At 34.6% G+C, this 25,160-nt stretch overlaps 1 protein-coding gene across 5 annotated transcripts in view; it reads right to left on the bottom strand.

The window, feature by feature from the left end:
- The window catches only part of KIAA0825 (KIAA0825 ortholog), a 442,771-nt gene that overhangs the window by 156,362 nt on the left and 261,249 nt on the right, over positions 1-25,160 (bottom strand). Inside the window, exon 21 of one of the 5 annotated variants that reach the window (XM_044948545.2) lies at positions 400-1,641. The exons of the other annotated variants lie outside the window; for them this stretch is intronic. Coding sequence (XP_044804480.2) covers positions 1,620-1,641 — 22 coding nt within the window. The 3' untranslated portion in view covers positions 400-1,619. Of the gene's footprint in view, positions 1-399; positions 1,642-25,160 lie in introns of those variants that run through there. 5 annotated transcript variants of the gene reach the window in all.

Genomic DNA, 25,160 nt, shown 5'->3' with positions numbered 1-25,160 from the left:
AGTAATTTTTAAAGCAATGACTTTTTTCATAGCAAAATCATATGTTATTTTTATCTTGAATAGATAAAAAAAACATGAAAGTAACGTGGTGGGAAAAGAGTAGAACACAGTCAACTATTTTGAATACCACAATAAATTACAAGAAAATAAAATTACTGCAGAAGTAATTTTTCTTATCAACAAACCAGTAGTATTAACAAGGGTAAAGTTATCCCCAGAAATGATGTAGTTTGAAAAAAAAAAAAAAAGCTAACAAATGACTGAATAAGAAATGCATATGAACTCTACTCTAGAATTATACCAATTTGGAAAGATTTTCAAAATCCATTATATGTAATATGTAATGAAAGCCTCTGGTTTCATTCTGAAAAGCTTCTTATCATTTGCTTATTTCATGAGAAAAACAGGACAACCGTAAGATTTTTATAATGGGTGCCTTAATTGTACTTAATATGACTAACTATACATGGAAGATACATAACACCCATGTATTTATATCAAAATACCATGAAGACTGTGGTGCATATTAAGAGTATGCAGGGTCTATTTTTGTTTTGTAAAATTGTAGAAACTTTGTAAATAGCAAGGGTGACCTCCAGTGTGCAATAGGTTTATGCCACTGCATTTTTTCAGTAACAGCAACCGTGCGTTGGTCTACTCCACTTCTCTAGGAGTGCTCAATATAAGGAGAAAGGGAATTTTCTGTATCAAAATGAGTTTGAAAGTTCAAAGCAATTGCTTTGTGTGTTTTTTTGTTTGTTTGTTTGTTTGAAGCTTACGATGCTGCTTGGAATCTGAAAACACACACACAAAAGCATTAAGCACTGGAAAATAATCTGTGACTAATAAAAGTTAGAAAACTATTTTTCTTACATACGGTCTGATTAGGCCTTATACTCACTAAAGCTTTGGAGAATAAGTTCAACTGACATTTTTTTAAATGCGACATACTGCCATGCAAATAGTGAAGCTACCTGATACAATCTCTATACACTGATATTGACGCTTCCACCAAGTAACAAACACCACCAAAAATCAAACTTAAAAAGCTTTGTAGAAAGTCGTCAAGATCAAAAGCTTCTCGCTGTAGATAAAATTTCTTTCTATGAAAACCTAATGGCTTGCCACATTGTATAATATAATTTCTATTTGTCTCTAATCTCGAGACAATAAAAACTGTTCACATGAAAAGAGAAAGCCTGATGCTTTCCTTACGAGCCAATCCAGCGTCACTCACTTCATCTTTTACACTGCAGATAATACAAATCATCCAGAACTACCAGGGAATTTTTTTTCTTTGCCGACTTTATTTTCACTTCTTTACTTGGTAATCAACCTAAACTTTGGGGGGAATGAGGTTCCCTTTCAAAGGATTTTATTAGTAAAACATCGAGTTCTGCCTTAGCTAACCAGACCACACAAAAGATCTAATTATATGGGTGCCCACCCGAGCTCCCGCCTGCCACAGTCCGCGTCTCTCAAGTCTGTCACTCTTTCCATTCGGCATATCTCCTTTCAAAGGTCCACAGCGTGGACGGCGAAAATTTGCTTCAGGCTGACTCTTGGCATAAAAGGTATCAGGCTGAGAATGAATTCCTTTCTATGAATATTCATAACAATCAGTGTGGATTTCTTAAATTCCTAGACAGAGAAAAGTATACATGACTCCTTGGGACCTGTTTTGTTTACATAACTTATACATTGCATGTGTGTGGATAAAATGCTTATTTACTGATAGAATAGAATGAACAAATTATTTAAAATTCACATCGGTGATCATATTCACTAGTTTTAATAAACTATGAAATTCCCAAGTATGGCGTAATCCCAGAAACGATAATCATTCCTTTGGACTTGTTATGATCTATCATGTCAAGAGTCTGCGTGCGTCCTACTAAGAAATGCCGGAGCTGGCCCTGACATGTTGCACCCTAATGGCTCCAAAGGAGCCATTACCATCTATTGTGTCAATATTTTGCGTGCTAAAGAGGATCCACAGAAGAGTTCTAAACCAGGCCTCTGCATATCAGACAGTAATGACGACTCAATCTATTATGTCAATAACATGGTATGAAAAAGTCATTCTCTTGAATGTAAACAATCACAGTCATAGGCATGTTTTGTCAATGATCTGCTTAGAATATACTTTGAGTACTTGCAGAAGATAGCATTTTTCAGATTTCACTAGAATAATATATATATATATTTTGGTTCTAAAATTTTGTTTTCGAACATCATTTTAAATGTGGCAAATTAATATCACAGAAAGGTTTGGATCAAAAACTAAATACACCCAAACAAATTATTTTCACAGACTCTCAAGTCAAATTAAGAGTTCCTCAAAACATTTTAGGTAACTTTGTATATAAAAAAGGTATCTTTTACTTTGTTTCTGGAAGGAAACAATTCAACATTATCATTGCAGCTTAATTCACACCCATACATGTAGGTACCACAAGGGGCCCAGCATAGAAAATATGTAAGGACTCATTACATTCTATATATATTTTCTAATCAAGGAGGAAAATTAAGGCCAAGTAGCAGAGTCTATGTTTATTTTTGAAGATATCATTATAAAGGATGATTTTCCTTTCAGAACAAGTTTGTTAAAATGTATTAGAATTCTACTTTAAGATATCAATCGTGGAATGTTGATTATATCTTTAAATACTAAGAATTATTAAATGATGCTTAAAAATACAAAGGGCATCTGAAAAATAATATGTAAGCAAGAAAAATCATGATAAATTACTATAGTCTAATATAACTTCTTTCAAAGCTACATTTTAAAACTAGAGAGAAGAGAGTCACTTTTATGGCTTCATATTAATAAATTTATTTCTCATCCTAGTTATTTGCTGAAAACCTTTACTGGCAAAATGCCAGCTATATTCTGTGCCAAGTTGAAGATCAAGAATTAAAAAAAAAATAGTATAAGATGCCTTACATTTAATATAGCGATACTAATAAAATGTCTTTTTTGGTAATTTTACACAAATGGATTAAATATCATAAAAAGTGAATACAGTACTTTTTGTGAGTATTGATTTTTAAGAAATAGTTTCTCAGATGTGTCAGACATGTCTAGATTTTTGAGCAAGAGAGCATTTTTTTTTTTTTTTTTTAATCTTGGCTCTGTTCTTATAAAGCAATGTTTTGGCAAAGTCGGCAAGTTCTTTAAATGAAGATCTTTTTTTCCCCCCTTCTGGGTATCAGGAGACCATTTTAATTCACTCACCAGCTAAATTCTCAAAGGAACGAGTGTATATGGTAACATAGGAGCCAATATCCTAGCTATCAGTTTTCATACAGCCTGGCTGGACCTTTACATTACGGCTGCCCCACATTTATTGTTCTTTCATTGCATCTGTCAGCATTTCCTGACAGCGCATTATGGAGCACATGGCTACAAAGTCAGTATCAATCAGTCCACGATCATGCAGATATAAGTAGCAGACTATTGATAATGGGCCTTAAATCAGATCATCATGATTTAAGCATAAGATTCTTAAAAGGCAGCAATCTCACGGGAACTCCTACTTGCCTGCACCTGTTACAAACCCTACAAGCCAGTCTCTACTACCTACCACCTATGACTTCTCAGAAGGGGGCAAAAAAGGATCCATTAAACACACATCACCGCAACCCATTTCACCATGTAAATCGAAGCAGGAAAGCAAAGATGGCAATTAATACAACTTTCATTCTCTTTAAAAAAAAAAAAATGTGCAGAAGTCATACGGAATATCTCCCTTCACACTAAATGAAGCCAGCCCCCCAAGCCCCACATACTCCTTACGTCGATAGCAGCAGTTTTGTTGTGCTTTGGAAATGTCTTACTTCAAAAGCCTTTCAACTTGATATGGCCATTTAGCAAGAAAAGTGAGAGAATTCAGAGTTTAGAGGTATGCTACACCAAACTCAAGGCACCATGTTAAAGACAAAGGCATCTAATTTTTCCCAGACATAAATAATAAAACAAAACAGGAGTCGCATGCAAATTTGGTAACATAAAATTTAAGGTGATAAACAGAATGGAGGCTGGCTCCTTGTTTAGTATTCCTTAGTTATCACCATAATTGCTGCGTGTCTGTCATCACTAGCAAAAGAAAAAAGTGTCTTTCTCAGCTGCTCCCCTGCTTGTTTTGTTCGCTGTATTCTTGTAAAGTGGGAGAAAATAAGTGTCATTTAATGAATAGTGCTATTCTTTGTCTGACAGCTTCGTATCTGTTAGGTGTAGGAGGCCTCGTACTTTCTTTTTCTGATAATGTTTTTGACAGTGCGCTAAATTCCTCCCCCAAAAGGCCGGCGTGTATATTCTGCTAAAAGGGGCTTCATCTATCCTGAATGGGTGCCCTCTTTTAACCCCCTTCAGCTTCTGTTCTTACATTAATTGAGCTGATCAGATTGAGCATATGAATTTGTCTTTGATGTATTCGTATGTTTAGTTGACGTTGCTCGCTCTCTCATTGGCAGCGGACAGAGCTCTCAGACAAATAGGACTGTTGCCATGGTAACAGGCAATAGCTAGGGATCTCTTGAAAAATATTTTTATTTCAAAATTCAAACTGGAAAATTCTCACTGGATATGGTTCTCAGTTCTAAACGTGTCATATCTAATGATGAATGCAATTAGGAATCCCACCAGTGTTTTAAATAATAAATTAGCCTAATTTTCTAGGCCTGGCATGATGACATACAAATACTAAAAAGGCGTCTTCTTTTTTAAAATCCATGACAAAGGACTTATTAATGACTTTTGTTCTTAGGATTTCAAATTAAAACGCATGGTAGGCTAATGATAGCGCTTTCTATCTGCTAAAAACCAGAGGCCTAGAGGTAAATTTATTATTATTTTTTTAAGAAAACACTTCAAGCTGCTCTGATATCTGGTTATTTCATTAAAAAAAAAAAGCAGGTGTAGAAATCCTTCTATAAATCCTGAAAGCTATAGCAGTTGGTAAATCTCAGTGGACAAAAAAATGCCCATAGCCATTTTTAATTACTGAGCATGAAGAAAACGGATGGATGGTAAACATAAGTTTTACAGATCACTATCATCTTACAATGGTGGAATTTTCAAATTCTTACTATTTTACTTGAAATATAAGAGAAAAGTGGAAATAAATGGCTCAATGTGTGATATAAATGGTAGTTATCTTTAAAACTTAATTTATTCACAATCATGCAATTCCAGTTACATCGCTTCCCCTCAATGTGGGGTTTGGAGAACAATGAAAGTCACTGTACGGCTGGGCAGTTTCAAGGATCTGACATAATGTGTAACCACTTTATACAGAGGGTTATTAAAAACCAATCAGATTTTTCTATTTGTTAAATTCATTGTTCAGTTCTTCAGTTTTTGTTTATCACTGTGTTTATATGTTAAGATGCAGAACTTAGCTTTTTGACTTTGATCGGCAATGGTGCTACTTTCTTAAGTCAATATAAGAAAATCAAGCAAATCCATATAGATTTTGGGTTTGTCCAAGGAAAATCAATCATACTCAAACTTGAGAAGGTCAGCATACAAAATAACCAACAATCAAATTAAATTAAACCCCAATAGTCATGGATGTCTATAGTACTCAAATCTTCCCATGTTAAATATGGCTTTACATCTGTACATGTAAAAAAGTTTACGCTTAAAGCAAAATATAGTAAAAAAAAAAGTTAAACCTAGAATGGTAACAGGTACTAATTTCTACTCTTTTAGTATTATTTTCTCTGTAGTAATTTTGTTACTATGGTCTAAATAGGATATGACTATTACAAGTTTTATTTTAGATTATGCTACTAAATCACCCGAAGTCTTAAGTTTTCTCCTCAAAAATTGAAGTGCAACATTTCCAAAAATATCTCCCCCACCCAGAAAAAAACCTCTTAAGTGAAAAACTGCAGGGGACTAGTCAAGACATCTCAGTTTGTATCGGTAAGTGAATGTTTCTCCCCTCTATTTCCGGTCTGTTTCATCTAAAAACCCACAGTGAAGACAGCAAGTCCAAATCAACTTGAGAGTTCCCAAGGAAAGCTGTGGCCTCCTGCAGCTCTCCTGGAAGGGGAGCGCGTACCTGGGGGGTCCAGGCATGCCCCTCACCCGACCTGGCTGTCCCAAGGGTCATATACAAACAGTCCACCCTGATGAGGATATATTGTTTTTTTTTCCTCAACAAGGCTTTCGATGTTTTTTCTTCTGAGTTGGGAAAGTATGACTTTTATGCACTCTTTTCAGAGTAGTTAGAAACAATATTTAAAATTTTCTTTTATTGCTTTTTAAAAAAAATTACAAAGGTAATTCATCTTAACACAAAAGCCAAAAAAATATATTGGAAGTACCCCTTCATCCCCAAAGCTGACCACTCTACCTTAAAAGAATCACCATGTTCAAGTCAACACTTCATTATACATCTGTTAACACCTGGTTATATATCCGTGTAGATACATAGTAAAAACCATTTCTGAAGCACCACATTTCATTTACCCTCCAAGTTAGGGCCCATGATGATAAGTGATATGAGAAAGGGAAAAGAAAGCAGGAAAGTTTTTCTGTTTCTTTGTCCTGTGCGTAAATTAAACAGGAAGACATGAGAAAGAATCCTGTTTCACCTCTCCGTCATCAACAGCCACAGCCCTGGAGCAGGGCAGGAGTGGATTCTGGCCCTTCCTCTCTCATCACCGACATAAACCCTCTGAGAGCCTGGAAGTCCCAATCCTCAATGTCCTCCAGGTCTTCCCTGGTCTGGGAGCCACTTCCTTGAGGCGTCTGACAATCCAGAAGTGAGAGTATGCACTCCTCCTTGGAGTAGAGTACCATGTCGCCATGTTGGCTTACAAAAGGAAAGCCCTGCCTTTAAGTGTTTAAAACATTTTGCAAACACGAAGCAGGATGATGCCAGTTGCTTCTCCTGCTCAGCACTGCACAGACCGCTCCAGACACTGAGTTCCTCACTGACTCTGGAGCTCAAGGCTTAAGCCAGCTCCGCAGGCGGCCAGCAAGCCCCAAATAACACGAAGCATGTTGTTCTGAAGTCCAGGCTGTATCCCTCAACTCCAGGGATGGAGTTTTACCTCAGAAAATATAAGGCAGCTCAGGGCAGTGGAAAGAGACCTAGATTTGGAATCAGAATGACAGGGTCAGACATTTCTGACCAGCACTCAGACCTTCAGTGACCTTCCCGAGTCATAACGTCTTCATCTATAAAACAGGGATCCCAATATCCTAGGGTTATTGTGCAGCAAAAATGAGATGACACATATAAGTGTGTTCTAAAATGTGCTTTAAAATATATATATAGATTGCACTTGAACCCTCTATCCTCTATATTATAAAAATTAGAAGCAAGAGTATTGACTTGGCCATGGAAGCTACATTTCTCCACAAAATCTTCAAATGTACACTTATCAGTCATGGATAACTAATTTTATAATGTATCACATTAAAATATAAACCTAACTTAACAAAATTACTTCTTTATTATTAAGTGGTTTGTTTTCATATAATATTTATAAAAATGTCTAATTCTTATATACTGTTTTTTTCCCTGCAACAAGTATGCTTTGAATTCATTAATTTAGAAAGTAAGAGAAATTAGAGAGAAAATTAGCCAAAGGCAAACAATTATGATTCAGTAAATTACAATTAAATAAAACTACTTGAGAAATAAAGAATTTATTTTGATATAAAATTTCTAGCTTGCATATTTCAGAAAATTTAAATTAGATTCATCATTAGCAATCATGTCTGCTATAGATGATATATAAACATGCATACTATATCTATGCATATATAATAGGTATAAAATTAGGTAAGATGGCTATAAATACACAAACTAGTCTCTGAATTGTAGGTAGATTATATTCTGAAAGTTAATGAGTAAAATGGCTTATTAACAACTTGGGTATATTTTCTTATACAAACAACATTAACATAATGTTGTGGGCCCAGACTACTTCAGGAAAAATCCATTTGACCCATAATTTGCCATAGGGATTAATAACCAGACAGGAACAAGAGTCTTCCATAGAAAATATACACCTGCCCTTGTTGGTGCCCCCATGCTCTTTCAGTGATTATTGAGCTGGAAAGGGTGGTACACAGGACTGTGTTCTGAGAGCCCAGAGAACAGATGACAATTTATTTACTTTTGGAGGGAAAACCAAACTCAAAAGATCAGAAACAGGAGTAAAGAATGATGGCAGAGATGGCATATGCTATTTTCTGCTACACAGTAACATAATTATTAGCCAAAAATAACATTAAATAGAAGAACTAAGCAAGCTGGGATTCATGGGAAGTCAGAGGAGGTTGAGATATTAGAAGAGGACTAGGAAATGTTGGCACTGTGGCTGCCGTGGTAGGTGGAAAAAGAGGAGAGACTTAACGGGAATGTTTCCTTTTCTTACTAATACCACACCTTCTTGTCTCCAGAAGGATTGTCCTGGGGTAGTCATAAGATGCTCCAAGAGCAAAATGAGAAGTACTAAGAGAAACCTGGGGGAAAGGGGGGCACAGTTCCATAGATGGTAGTACCAGAGTTGGTATTGAGGGAGAAAAAGGAAAGAAAGTTCAAGTGCATTCATTGAAAAGGGGAGGGGTACCCAAAGCCATGGCTGTCTGTGAACCTTGGTGAGAAGAACTCAAGAGAGACAGTGGCACTTGATCACTCCTTCTCTCCCTTCCAGCCTCCCTGGCCTCTCCTATTTTTCTTCTTGGTCTACTGACCATTTTTTCTTGGTGACCTAACTGGATCTTCCTCCTCCCAACTTCTCTGATTGTTAGCCCTGGGTCCCAGATCTCAATCAAGATAAAAAAAAAAAAATCCAAATCAGTTTCATCCTGGCATATAAATACTATCACTGCCACAACAACTCCACCTCCAATTTCTCCTTTGAGTTCCGCATTAGAATGTATCTTTTACTTCTGCTAGGTGATCTCTTGAAGGCATCTCAAAAGTAATACGTACAAAATATTTCAGAGACCTCTTGACGCTCCCCCTAATTCAACCCTCTCCCAGGGTTCTTTTTCTTAAAGAGTCACCCTCTTATTCACCCAGTGGTTCAGGTCCACAGCCTGGGAGATATCCTTGATTTTATTTCTCTCGCATCTCAGACTCGATCCATCAGTGACCCTTCAGGTTCTGTTTTTCATATGGTTCAACTCAGCATCTTCAAAACAGATGCTTCAAAACAGTCCAATTGGGTGAGCCTAATTCCACCTGGAGGTACTGTTGTGGCATTCTAATTTTCCCCTTCCACTCCTCTCACCCTTACAGTCCATTCTTGGCATAGCAATGCTGCGAACGTGTAAGTCAGGTTACATCCCTTCAAGCTCAGGATCCTCCAAAAACTTATTATCACACGACATCAAAGCCTTTCACGGGCGATCTGGCCTCTGGTCACCTCTGCCTTCCTCTCCTTCCTCTCGCCCCTCGCTCATTCAGCTCCCGGCATAATGGGCTTCTTGCTCCTGCTGGATCATGCAAAACTTATTTCTGTCTTTGAACAGAAAGGCTGTCCCTCTGCCTGATGGGCAATTCCCTAGAAATTTTCACAGCCTGCTCCCTCGCATCACACAAATACCATAGATTCTTCCCTGGTTAACCTATCTAAAAAGTCATCTCTCCTCCATACCCTTATGTGCTTTACTTTATATCACAGCTTTTATTACTACTTGATGTTATGTTACATACTAATTCAGTGTATCGTCTTATCATTAGACTGTAAACTTTAAGAAGGTAAGGATTCTGTCCAACTTGTTCTCTACTGCTCCCCCGGAGCCTAAAATAGTCCTGACCTCGTAGCTATGTTAATGCTCATTGTTGACATCCCAAATCTTTCATTTTTCACAAGTGAAAAATATTAGTTAATCCCATTGATATGTAAAAATCATATCTTACAAAGGAAAAAAATGTTACGGTACTTGGACATTAATCCACCTTTCAGAATGTATTTTGCATGATTATTTTTTTAGTAATGATTTTCAAAACCAGTTTGATTTTTCAAATGCTTTTCAGACTTTTTTTTAAATTAAATTTTATTTTATTTTTAAACTTTACATAATTGTATTAGTTTTGCCAAATATCAGACTTTTAAAAGTAAGTACTTTCTAAATGTACACACTAGGACAGGGGAAAAAAAATGAAAAGGCTGACAAATTCTTTACTCTTATATTTTTAAAATGTGTTCTGAGATTTAAGAAGTAATTATGTAACTCTTCCTACTAAGATTTTGTTAAATAATTTACTATTTGACAGTTTGTGTCACAGTTTTTAACACTATATCTGGAGTTATGAATGAAACTATAAATGGCCTACACTATGATCTAAAGTAGAAATCCCAAGGGTAGGGTAAAATAGAAATCCCAAGGGTAAAGTGTTTATTTATATTAACAGGTTAAATACCATACATTTATCAACTATCTAGAAGAAATATTATGAATAAATGCTAATACCTTTCAAGAGTTATAAAAGTGAGCATTGCATGTCATTTATTTATGCTATGTACTCAAAGTTAGTGGCATGAATGTTATTAATAAACAGCTGATGTTTATAGTGTGCTTACTTTGTGCAGGTACAATCTGAAGTCTTTGATAAATTCATCTAATCCTTGAAACAACTTTACAAAGCAGCTCTATTTTACAGATGAAAATACTGAGGCCTTGAAAGGCTGTCTGCCCAATAACACACAGATAGAAGATGGCAGATCTAAGATTTGAAACTAAGCAATCTAGCTCCAGAACATAAAAAGTTAACCACCAAGGAGTTACATCACATGCTCTTTGCTCTGTGATTCTGCCCTCCAGGTGTATTTCACTTAGCAAAGAGGTTTTTCATATGTAACAGATTATCAATAATGGGAAATTCTTTCCTAAACTGTACTTTGAAGGCAGCTAATCACCTTTTGATTTGAAAATTATGGTCATGGAAAATAATTTATTTAACACATTGCTCATCTTCTAAAGGCACACTCATTAAAATACGTTTCACAGGGGCTTCCCTGGTGGTGCAGTGGCTAAGGTTCCACGCTCCCAATGCAGAGCCCTGGGTTTGATCCCTGCCTGTTCAGGAAGCTAGATCCCACAGGCCTCAACTAAAAACCAGCACAGCCAAATCAAAAAATTAATCTTTTTTAAAAACCATGTTTAACAGAAAATAAATTTCCATTAGTAAAGTTGAATGTGTATAATTTCTAGACAGATTATAATCATAAAAAGTAAGTTACAAATGATTGTAACTTACAAAAATTTACAATTAATATCTCACTCTAAATTCCAAACAAACTACAGATATCTTACCAACAAACAGATATTGTTTAAATTTTTTCTTTTTTTAACATAATTTGAACAGTCAAAACCCACATAAAAATGTCAAGATGTATGCTAATGATATAACCTGCTTTTTAGGGTCTTAGAGACCAAAATTTTGCTGATTTATTCTTTGATTTCTAACAACTATAAAATCATTCTCACTGGAAAGCAGAAACCACAGAGATTTTTTTTTTTAATTACACTTTAAAACTCTTCAGAACAGAATAATATGCATGTACTAAGCCCCAAGAGGATCAATTTCTTAACCACCTACCTTTTAATATCTTAAATGTCTCTGTTATTAATACATTGTCTTTTTATACACACTACTATGTGTAAAATCGGAGAAGGCAATGGCATCCCACTCCAGTACTCTTGCCTGGAAAATCCCATGGACGGAGGAGCCTGGTGGGCTGCAGTCCATGGGGTTGCGAAGAGTCAGACACGACTGAGCGTCTTCACTTTGACTTTTCACTTTCATGCATTGGAGAAGGAAATGACAACCCACTCCAGTGTTCTTGCCTGGAGAATCTCAGGGACGGGGGAGCCTGGTGGGCTGCTGTCTATGGGGTTGCACAGAGTCGGACACAACTGAAGTTACTTAGCAGCAGCATGTATAAAATAGGTAACTAATGAGAACCTACTGTATAGCATAGGGAACTCCACTCAGTGCTCTGTGGTGACCTAAATGGGAAGAAAATCTAAGGACGAGGGGATATATACACGTATCTATGTATATATAAGTATGTGTGTGCATAAATATATACACATATATATGGCTGATTCACTGTATTGTACAGCAGAAACTAACACATTGTAAAGCAACTATCAGATCAGATCAGTCGCTCAATCATGTCCGACTCTATACTCCAATTTAAAAAAATACATTCTTTATAAGGTACATAACCTAAAAAGACGAAAAAATAATAGCTTTCAATAATTTAAAGGGTGCCCAATCTACCAGAAATCAAAGTTACCCATCTATAAAGTAACTGCCAAATAAGGCTATCACCTACTAAACATATAAGCTAATAATTTTTAAAAAATCAGTGTCAACTTCCTATATGTTAGATTGTCCAACACTCTGCATTCTACAGGCATGCTTTGCACTCCAGCTGTAGCAGTAAAATTACTGAAACTGTAATTCTCTTAATATTTAAATAATATATTAAAATTTAATTTTCAGCACCTGGAAGAATCTGTTTGCGTGCCAGCAAATGAGGTAGCTGGGCCTGGAGCCCCTATGCATATGGGACTCAAGAACAACCTATCACAAATAATTACTAACAACCTCTCACAAATAGTTACTAAGCTACAGCGGCTGTAGCCACCACACTAGTCATTTAAAAATCAGGTCAAAGTTGCTTGAATTCTTTTCCATTTTTAAGATACCATGCGCATAAATTCTGTGGTGTTTATCTTTATCTATTTGCCGCATTTTGTAAATTATTTATTTTTACTGATAATTGTAGATTGAGCTGGAAAGGGCAGCAAGGGCATCTTGTGATTTTTTTTTTTTAATAAGTTGGGCATGTTAAAAGAAATTAAGCTCCTGATTTCTCAGGTTCTTTAAATGGCTTGCATGAAAGTGCCAATCTGAAAGCACATATATTTGTTCAATCAGTTTACAGGAAGGACATACTCTGTGACTAAAAAACAAACAAAAAACTAAGGTATATTTACTGCTGTATGGATCTGGTGTCCACACACATTGTGTGTGAACGAAATGAGTCTAAACAAAGATATACACATACATCATTAATAAGATATTCTTCAATGTATTCTCTCTATATTTTTCCAAACCATGATGCCATCTGGTCCATGTATAAAAGAAAATAATTTAAATTTTATAATTTATTGAATTTGAGCAAATTACTAGGGGAGGGGACTACTGAATTGAAGGTTCAAAAACATTTAATATTTTAGACACTTTCATTCACGTCTAAGAAAGTAAAACTGTTTTAAAGAAAGTCTTACATAGACACAATTCCTAAGTTCACAACCCTATCTAAAATTGGATAGGTATTACATCTCCCCTCTATTTCTCATCATTCCTAATGTACTTACTGAGAAATAAAAACTCCAGAGAGCACGGAACATCTTAGAATTTTTTTCCCATCACTTTAGTGAGAGTCACATTCCTTTACCCAAAAGCTCTAGATAAAACAAAAATTAATCTGAAAAGTGTCTTTAGTAAAAGGATGACAGAAGCAATAAACTCCATAACTTAATTGCTTTATTTTTAGATTTCCAATCCAATTCTTGGATATGGAAAAAGGTATAAACATCTGTTTGGGGGAAGCATCAAATAACATCCTACACCTGATATTTAGGAAGAAAATAAATTAAGATTTTTGTTGTGGTTGTTGGAGGGAAAGATGGGGATTAGAAGACAGGAAAAAATGTACCAAGAATTTATACACTATTACCTTCAATCATTTTGATGCGAGTCATTCATACCACCACCATGCTAACAAGACATCCAATTTACTAAACAATGAATACTGAAAATACATTTAAAAAGGTACAAATGACTGTCCAAAGAATGACACTGAAAAATATTAAGTAACAGCTCTACCTCGAGATAAGCCTCGCCATTAAAGAGTTTTAATGAAGAGAGCCTTCAAAGGCTAAATCAGGAGGCATTGATTAGATTGCCTCTAACTTTGTGTTTTGACACCTTCGTCTTTCGTGGCATTATATTGTCTCTGTGCATCTTACAAAGCAAGCATTTTACTGGGCCCACACAAGAACAGGAGACAGCAACGCTTATAAAAGAGACTGTCAAGGGTGTGAGCCAAAATGGGTCTCATTTGGATTTCAAGTGAAGAAAACTCCTAATGCATTTCATTACAATGTATGCGAACCTCTGAAAAGAAGGATGGATTGGGATTCTCATCCCCATTAATTTATTGAAATGGATTCAGTTTTTTCTTGTATATCAAGAGAGACCATGTGTTTCAAGCAAGGTAACAATATTATAGTCCCAATAACCAAATATGCCATGATTCAGTATGCTCTTCTGTGAGATAAAGAGGATGCAATTTTCCTGATAATTGGGATTGGAGTTTAAAAATAAATCCTACAATAGCATGGCAACAAATAAATATTCTTTGTTAGTATCAGTTTTAAAGATATGATCAAGCTGCTATACAACACAGGGATTGATTCAGGCTTTGTTACCAGAGCAGGCTTTTTACCATTTGAAATCCTATTTTTTCCCCCGCTACTGTCATTCACATATTGACTTTTTACTTCATTGAAGAATTGTGTGCATAACATAATTAGGATAATACCAAAGAAAGAGTCATATTTTATTAAAAGATAGTGAAAAGAGAATGAGACAAAGTCACAGCATTTTAAGCACTGTATTGAGGTCTATGTATACATTCCTTCATAAGAATGTTCTAGTCATCAAGGTACCTATTAGGTAATTCATGATTTTTAAAGAGGTGCTTATATTTGGCTGATTTGCCAACTTCATTAAAATGATACCCACCATTCAAAAAATTTCTATCACTAACCACAGAGAAATGCCATGATCTAATGCTCTTAGACATCCTAAATAATTTCATAAATCTACAGGATTACAAATATAAGACATATGCTCTCATTGCTCTTTAACACCATTAACATTTAGAGATGATTGATTATGTTATACCAATAACATTCAGTGAATTCAAAGCTGATCTATTTTTTATGTAAATCACACAACCTGCTAGTCAAATTAAAGGTTAAATATACATAAAGTCTTAGAATAAAATACAGATAATCTTTCACATGGAACATGGACCCATGATGCACATACTCAAATGTAATAGGATCCACAAATTCACAGGTTGCTTACTAATTAAATCCAGAAAACCAGCATGAGCAGGTCCTCCTTATGTTGTTATACATTTTATTCCAAATGGGAATAATATATCCACAGCAAAGTAGAATTGCAAAATATAGCTAGAAAACACAATTGGGAATAACTGTACATTTACAAACTTGGAAAGAACCCTCTATAAACAAATTCATATTCCTCATTTAAATTTTCCCAAGGATCTAACTATAAAATAGATACAGTAAGAAAACGTATAAACAAAATATTCAGCATGTGTACATACATGTTGATGTAGTGTGCGTCCAGATATTCTTCAAGCAACAGAAAACTATATACAAAATTTCTAACAGCAAATCTCAAGTCTAGTATATGATTATTTTTTCAAGTTTATACATCTACCTGTAATACAGACAATAGAGGGATTTTTTGATGAATTTTAATTAAATTAGAGTGATGTATGTTCCTTATTTTTATCTTGACAGTTCTTGTATTCTCAGGCAGAGCCTATTACACACAAATATACAGCATGTTACTTGTTGAATAATGTATTACAAGGACTTAAAATTACCAGGGAGTTGCCTAAGATCTACATGTGAATACATATTTTGGCCTTCATTTTCATCAATGCATTTCTTCAGCTGAGTATATTTTATAATCCACCAGCAAAGCAGTTAATATCAGTTTTTTTCAGGATATAACAAAGATAATCATACCATCTTTATGATATAAACTTTATGACATTCTGAATAAAACTGACAAGTATAAAATCTGATCCATAAAATAAGTGATATACTTATGTTAATTCACCTTTTAAAAGATATTATGTGTTGCTCCGTTTTTTTGACAAGGCTTCCATTCATACTAGAGACATGTTGAAAAACACTATATTTTTTCTCAATAAGGAAAATCACTTTACCCACTATCATGCTTTTTCTGTCTCAATAAAAAATCAATCATCAAATGCTTGCTTCCAAGTTTTACTTGTTAAACTGCCAATTTATGCATACAGTTTGGCTCAGCAGAATTTCACTCAGTACCATTTCTTTCATTATTATAATTTTGTATATCTCATAAAGTGTTTTAAACTCAGGGGGTAGGGGAAGTTATGAAAGTTTATATGTGCTTCTATGCAGCAATTGATGTTAGGGTTAAAATACAGTGGCAGGATGTAGTTCCAAATAATCATTTTTAAAGAAAAAGAAAAACCATATCTTTCTGTGGTTTTTCAAAGTAATAAAGGCCTGATTGATCCCACTGACTAAGGCAATTGAATCGGTTGTCTAAATGGTAGCAACGTCAGTGTCAGATATGTGGTTATCTTTTCATCTGGGCCCATTCTTGAATGTAAAAATCAGATGTTTGAAGGACATTTCACTGACCTGTTATGGCCTCTACGACTCTCAAGCACAATACTAGTATTCCTTATATAAGTGCCACATTTTGGATAAAAACCATTTCATCAATGATGCCTTTGCGACATCTGGCGGTCCTTAGGATATATAAAAATTACTTTTTGTTTTTCCAAATCTATCCGTACTTGAAATTCCAGACCAAAAGCCTTTGATACCCCCTAGCGGGGGCACAAAAGCACTCTGGCCTGTAAGCTAGGACGTGGACTACCATGAATCCATATGGTGCAAAAGGTCACAAATCTTGAGATGTGGTGACATCATGACAATAAGACACTTTCTAGACAGAAGCTGACCCATTTTGAATATAAAAAGGACCCTGATCACATGTTCCCACACATTTAATACTATGGAGAAAAAAGAAATATGCTAAGTGCTCTACACAGACACTGAACAAGGGTACCTAGAGTTCTCAGACTTGAGGAATACTAACCAGAGATTCCTTGCAAGATTACTTTAAATCATCTCTGCGTCCTGGTTCTTTATAAGTTGATGCTCAGCAAATGTTAATAAGCAGAGGAGAAGTGGCTGAATCACAGGGTGCATGTTTCTATGCAAGCTCTCCTTTTTTAAATTATTAATCCAGCCATACTGAAGCTAGTCCTACATGCTTCAGCCTCTATTTATATTTCTAGCAAAGCACGGAACCTGAATATCACTTTATGCAGAAGAAAAAACTGCCCTTTGAATTTTTATTCTTGTTCTACAGCCAATTCAGTATGAGGAAGGGGGAATAAAAACTCATCTCCATCTCTTCATTACACTCTCTACAGGTATATTTGCTGTCCACATTGAGAAATCATGACTTCACTAATTCTTTGCTCAGCAGGAGAAAATTACATGCACTATACAGTTGATTTTTCATTTATTCTGTATCTTGGTGAAGTAGCACACTTGACAGCAATAAGACCAAATTCAAGTGCATTGTGTTTATTCTCTATTTTCAACCTTCCTCTCAAATATTTATCTGAAAATCTATATCATTTTGGATATAAACCAGTACTTTCAAGGGGTTTTCCAGAAAAAAGAACCTAGTTTTTCCAGATTTTGTTTTATAGCCAATATTTAATATGTATCTCATTTTTTATTTTTCAAGTGATTAATAATTAATAAGCAGTCAGTGTAATAGATAGCAGATTCACTTCTCCTGACACAAGACTAAGATTTATTATATATATGCATACATTACTTAGTTGCATTCAAGATATTTCTGTTTCATAATTGAATCAATTTATTTTTATTTATTAAAAAAATATAGAAACTATCCCTGTAGAAATGAGCTTGAATTTACATGTAACCTTTTAAAATTTCATATACATTAAAAATTATCAGATGTCTTCCATTAGTTACATACTGCTCTTAGGGTAGCAATGACTTCCCTTGTTTAGTATTTACAGACTGAAATTAGAAATGGATATACTCACCTTTTAAAATTATCCCATGTTCTCCAATTTGAAAATACAGGATCATATAGAACAATAAAGTAAATAGAGCTTGATATTGCATTCCCTTGTAATTGTTTAAAAGGATCTTATTTAATTGAAAAGGCAGTATGATACAAAAAACACCAGTGTGCATTATTTTTAAAAAGATATAAGAGGAAAAAAAGTAAAATAACCTATTATCACTATATTATTCATTAATATTTTAGATTTTAAGATGGTTTGATAAATAATAAAGTAAAAACTATAATGAAATACATTGAGTAAAATTAATGACATTTTAATCAAATACCACTCTTTGCCTAAAACATTCATAAATATTACAATAGAAGCTAAAAGAAACTGACAACAGACATACCTTTATAATAATATGGATTAAATCTTTTAAAATGTTAAAGCAATAATTTTGATGAAGAATAATACCAAATACATAATCCTCCTACCTGTAATTACACACAAAACTAGCAAAAAATGTTTTCAATATGCCTACACATATAGATATAAAAAGTAAAGTCATAATTCTACAGTAAATTTCATTTTCTTGATCTATCTTTTAGGAATATATTTGTAGGATATTATGGAGAAATTTTAGTATGCAACTTCCAGGGCCACACCAAGAATTACCAAAATAAATCCTGCCCTCAACTCTCAATACAAATAAATGGAAATTTTGCTACATTATCTAAGTGTTTATTAAAGTTATTTTGTTTTGTGAAGGCCATGTTGGAAGCACTAAAAAAGGTGAAAAGACATAGAAGAATTAAGAAGAGTAAGAAAATTAAATGGAAATCAGCAAACAACTAAATGATGTTAAATATGGAAGGCACTGAAGGAGATCCAATATAAGCATAATTGGTATCTCTTAAAAAAAAAAAAAAAAGAATTAAACAAATGAAATGGGGAAAATATCCAAAGATATAATTTAAGAAAACTTACCAGAAATAGATTAAGATGTGAATAATCGGATTGAAGGGACACATTCTCTTGGGGAAACTGACACAGAATGATGAACATTCTGATGCTGGGAAAGACGGAAGGCAGGAGGAGAGGGGATGGCAGAGGACGGGGATGTTGGATGGCATCACCAACTCAATGGACATGAGTTTGAATAAGCTTCAGGAGTTGGTGATGGACAGGGAGGCCTGGTGTGCTGCAGTCCACGGGGTCGCAAAGAGTCAGACACGACTGAGCAACTGAACTGAACTGACTGACTGATAAACATCAAGACATGAACTGGTGAGAGAACTGATCTTCAAAGGTGAAGGAACAACTGTTTTTGTCTTTCAAGTTTAAATATCAAGTTACTATAAGAGGGAAAAAATTGGCTGGCTACTTAAAAGGAAATGATACTAATGAGAGTCCGCAGAAGAAATCAAGAACACCAGAACAGGTAAATACACTGGGTGATAAATTTTAAAGAGTAAATAAATATTACTACCCTTTCTTTACTCTTCACTATTTTCTCAACTTTTTAAAAAGAATAGGTTGCAAAAAGTAGTACTCAAAAATGAATTATTGGGTTTAAAACATATATAGATTTAATACATATGGCAATAATAGCACAAAAAAAGAGGGAAGAAATGGAAAAATACAGGAGCAAAGTTCCTATGAAGTAAATTGTAAAAAGATGCACATTTTAATACTGAGAGTGACTAATAAGAAAATAAGTCAAAAAGTAGGAAAAATTCAGTTGAGGGGCAAAATGTTCCAGGATAGGACAAATCTGCTACCAAACTGATCTACCATTCTTAATGAGATTCAATGCATGCTTTCACAAGATTTGTTTGGATACAAAAAACCTTTCAGCTCTGAAAATTCTCTATTCTTTTCCCACTTTGGAGACTCTGTATGTCTAATCTCTGGTATGGAAAAAAACTACCCAGGGGTTCCCTGATATTTGAATAAAATGTTTAGTTGAATTAACATATGATATATTCTTAGCCTATATGTCAATATATATCATTTATATAAAATCATTTATACAAAATGATTAAAAACAAATTTTGTTCCACATATGTCTATTATTATAAACCTTAATTATTAGTTAATATGAACATTGATATGTATTTCATATTGTCACAGTTTAGGGCCCCTGAGTATTCTTTTCTTATGTTGTTTTAAGTTCAGGGCAATGGAAGACAATAAAACAGCCTAAATGATTAAGCTAATAAGATTAATGATACTGCTATAATAAACTATATTAATTACTCTGACATATGTGAAAAAGTTCACAATGGATACATGTTAATGACCTTCAGCTACTCTAGAAGGCACATGGAGTTATACAGACCTTACTTGGAGTATCAAATACAAGTATCAATTAAGAGCCTTAATGGAGTCAAGTTGGAGTGGGAAAAAGTAAAATGCAGCAAAATTTTATAGTTTGCAAAAGTCAAATTCTACAACCATTCACCAGTATACTAGGACTAGAAAAGGCTTGAGATGTACTAATTAGGTACAAAAGAAGACAGTCTGCAAAGATCTCTATATTTACTGTCTATTGTTTTCAAGCATAAACCTGCTCTTGGACTCCATAATTTTAGTCTGATGTTCTTTCTTTCAAAGATGTTTCTTTCTGTTAATGAGGGGAAGCCTGTTTATGATAGCCTGAAAAAGTAAAAGTTCCAAATATAAAATGATACTATTTGCTAGTAATAAAATAGAAAACACTAATCATTAAAGACTGTCCTTTAAAAAGGCAAAAAAACTAATATTTATAAAGGGAAATTGTTTTATAAATCTTACTACATAAAAAACTTCAATTTCCAAAAAAAAAAAAAATCATTAAGAAAGTAAAAAGGCAAGCCAAGGAATAGAAGATATTTGCAACAAAGGGTTTGTATCTCCTCATCCATACATCTATTTATCTATATATTTTTTCATACAAATCAATAAAGAAAAAAGATCAAGAGGCAAATAGGCAGGAGGCTTAAAGACATTTCACCAAAGAAGATATCTAAATGCTTAAAAAATAAATGAACAAAATGTTCACCATCATCAGTAATGACATCTGTCAGAATTTCTATAACCATATTTGTACTGGGAGGATATGATGCAGTGAGAACTCATATACTTATAACGGGCAATATACTCTAAGACCTAGCAATTCTACTTCTATGTATACAACACAAATTGCCTACACATAATACCAAGATTCATGTACATGAATGTTCCCAGCCACATTATTTATAACAGCTAAGAACTGGAAACCATCTAAATGTTCATCAACAGTAGAATGGTTGAGAAACTGAATGTTATCATAAAATGGGATACTCTACAACAATGAAAATGTACAACTTCAGTTACATTCAATTGGATGCGTGAATCTCACAAACATAGCAAAAGCTAAAACCAATTAAAAATGTATGATTTTACTTATGATAAGTTTTTTAAAACAGCAAATTACCCATCCCCCAAAAAAACAGAAAATAAGTGTGTCAAGGATCTGGAAAAATTGGAACCTTTATGCACTGCAAGCGGAAATGTAAGATGCTTCAGTCACTGTAGAAAACAATGGTAGTGCTCAAAATATTAAGCATAGAATTACTATATGATACAGTAATTCCACTTCTGAGTACATACTCAACAAGATTGAAAGCATGAATTTCAACAGGTATTTGTAAATCCAAGTTCATGGCAACGTTATGCACAACAGCCAAGAGGCAGAAGAGATCCAAGTGCCCAACGACAGATAAATGAATAAACAAAATGTGGTATATATACACATCTGTATCTAACATGGCCTGAAAAAGTAAGGACACTCTGTCAGATACTACAATATGGATGAGCCTAAAGAAATGATGCTAAGTGAAATAAACCAGTCACAGAAAGACAAGAGTAACATAACCCCACTTACTTGAGATACCTAAAAGAGCAAAATTTATAAACACAGAAAGTAGGACAGCAGTTGCCAGGCTTGGGAGAAGAAAGGAATGGGGAGTTATTAGTTAATTGATAGAGTCCTGGGTTGGGAAGATGAGAATGTACTGAAAATGGATAGTGGTAATGACTGTCAAATAAAGTGAACTACTTACGCCACTGAATTGTACATTTAAAAAAAAATTTTAATGGCAACTCTTACGTGTATGTTACCACAATTAAATAAAACACAAACTTGCACTGAAGTGTTAGAAGTAAAGATAGTAAAAAAAAAAAGAAGAAGAAGAAGAAGTAAAGATAGTGCTTAATCTTCGGGAAGAAGGGAAAAGATAGTATTTAGAATGGATCATGGGGGTGGGATAGATTCAAGGGTGCTGGCAATGTTCTATTCCTGAATATTGGCTATCAGTGGTGGTAAATGAATATTTGCTTTAGGACAATTCATAAAGTGTCACACTTAAGTTTTATGTCGTTTTCTGTTATATTTTACAATAAAAATCATTAAAAATAGCATATGTATATTATAGGCATGTTTGGGCTTCCCAGGTGGCGCTAGTGGTAAAGAACCTGTATTCCAACACAGGGAACATAAGAGATGGGTGTTTGATCCCTGGGGCGGGAAGATCCCGTCGAGGAGGGCATGGCAACCCACCCCAGTATTCTTGCCTGGAGAATCCCCATGGACAGAGGAGCCTGGCGAGCTGTTACACTCCACAGGGCTGCAAAGAGTTAGACAAGACTGAAACAACTTAGCACGCACGCATTATAAGAATGTTAACGTCAACAGAATATTTGAATCATATATCATTACAACTTGTATTTTGCCAGCAGTCTGGAGTGAAAAGGACTTAGGCCGTGGAGTCAACCATCACCTTTGACTTGAATTCCACCCTGGCCGTGTAAAAACTGTGTGACATTCAGCAAACCTTTATCTTCTTTCAACCTATTTCCCTAAAAATATGACAAGTGTTTAACACAAAGTTCTGAGAATTAAAAGTTTGTGTAAAAATGTACAGCGTGTTGCCAATCAAGTAACAAGTGGTCTAAACGTATGAGGCTCCATAGGCTTTCCTTAGAAGACAAATTTCTTCACATTTTAAACTACGTTTTCATTGGATAGTCAAGAATATTCTTGTGTGGAAACCAGCTATGAAGAGTACAGATCAAGTTAAAAACTTCCCCAAACTATGTCATTTGAGAAGCTATAGTTCATTCTTTCCATTTAATTAATAAAATTAAAAAAATAAGCAGACTGGATTTATAACTCTGCTGTGAGGGTATATACTTCAAAAATGTGAAGAGACAATAAAACCAAGAAACAACAATTAGTCAAATATTTTTAAAGAGCTATTTATTAGAATAATGAAAGAGAAAATTTACCTTTTAAGCATTGCTACTACTTAACATTTTAAAAGATTCCTTTTGTATGCAAAAGACAATGGGCTAATCTGATTTTCTATATACCATTTATAGAGGTTTAACTGTTTATCATATAAAGCTTCCAGTTTCATCCAAATCTACTGTTAAATTACCCATGTAATTATCCCAGTAGAAATCATTATACTTTTTATTATTAATTTTATTAACACTTTACTGGTAGGAGTCTGGGTATATTGAAATGTACTTCTCAGAGTTTTTATTATGACAAGTAAAGGGAACACTTTATTATTTTACAGGGGGAGAAGTGTGTAATTACTAAGCCACTAACAATATAGGTAAAAAATAAATGGCCATTAGGCTTATTTCAAAGCATACTTTTCAAAGATTCCAATGGCAGCACCTTTATATATATATTTCCATTAAAATGAAGCTAATTCAGTTCTGTATTCCATCTATGATGAGACTATGATGTGACAGCTCTTTCTTCTAATTTCTGTCAATGAGAGTAGTTACTAGAAGTTATGCATAAATGTACACAGATAGGGAAAAGGGGTGGGGGAAGGGGAAATTTTATGAGGATGCTCAAAACAAATGTTTTCAGAGTAACATGAGCATAGAATATTGTGTGTAAATGGAAATTTCAAAATGCTTATATATCTTTTAGTTGGAATTTTAACCTTTATTATGTTTCTTACATACTTTACTTTCTAATCATATAGCATTATTAACTGTTCTCAATCAAATTAAATTCAGTTAATAAAGGATCACAGGTAAGATATTGATTGAAATTTTGGTACTTCAGCAAATTCTCGGTATATAATTCTCATTCTTCTATTCCCTTTCTACTATAATCCTATCGATTCTCCAACTAATTTCAAATCAAAATAAATACTTACTGAGGGCTTCCTCTGTGCATGTATCTATACCAAGAGTAAATCAATTTGATTGCTTCTTAACCAAGAATTCCCAGTAGAATCCTGGGTATATAGAAGTTATACAAATATCAGATAAATATATAATAGCAAATGAAAGTGAAGGAGGAAATTGAAAAAGTTGGCTTCAAATTCAACATTCAAAAAACTAATCGTGACATTCGGTCCCAACACTTCATAGCAAATAGATGGGGTAACAATGGAAACAGTGAGAGACTTCATTTTCTTGGGCTCCAAAATCACTGCAGATGGTGATTGCAGCCATGAAATTAAAAGACACTTGCTCCTTAGAAGAAAAGCTATGACCAAGCTAGATAGCATATTAAAGAGCAGACATATTACTTTGCCAATAAAGCTCTGTCTAGTCAAAGCTATGGTTTTTCCAGTAGTCATGTATGGACGTGAGAGTTGGACTATAAAGAAAGCTGAGTGCTGAAGAATTGATGTTTTTGAACTGTGGTGTTGGAGAAGACTCTTGAAGAGTCTCTTGGACTGTAAGGAGATGCAATCAGTCCATCCTAAAGGAAATCAGTCCTGAATATTTACTGGAAGGCCTGATGCTGAGGCTGAAACTCCAATCCTTTGGCCACCTGATGCGAAAAAACTGACTCATTGGAAAAGACCCTGATGCTGGGAAAGATTGAAGGCAGGAGGAGAAGGGGACGACAGGGGATGAGATGGTTGGATGGCATCACTGACTCCATGGACATGAGTTTGAGCAAGCTTCCAGAGTTGGTGATGGACAGGGAGGCCTGGCATGCTGCAGTCCACGGGGTCTCAGAGTCAGACAGGACTGAGCGACTGAACTGAACTGATATAATATCAGATAAATACTAGAAATATCAGAGTTTGTTCAGTTTTACTTACATAACTATGAAATGGGCCACAGATTAACTCTTTATTAATTTCTAGTTATAAAAAATTCACCCCCGCTCCCCACATATTCCTACTCAGTTCTTCCAAAGTAACTTTTCAATATCAAGT

This window comes from Bubalus bubalis, chromosome 9 (genome assembly GCF_019923935.1).
Source record: "Bubalus bubalis isolate 160015118507 breed Murrah chromosome 9, NDDB_SH_1, whole genome shotgun sequence".
NCBI lineage: Eukaryota > Metazoa > Chordata > Mammalia > Artiodactyla > Bovidae > Bubalus > Bubalus bubalis.
The sequence above is the reverse complement of the archived record's forward strand: the minus strand, read 5'-3'. Positions and strand labels throughout refer to the sequence as shown.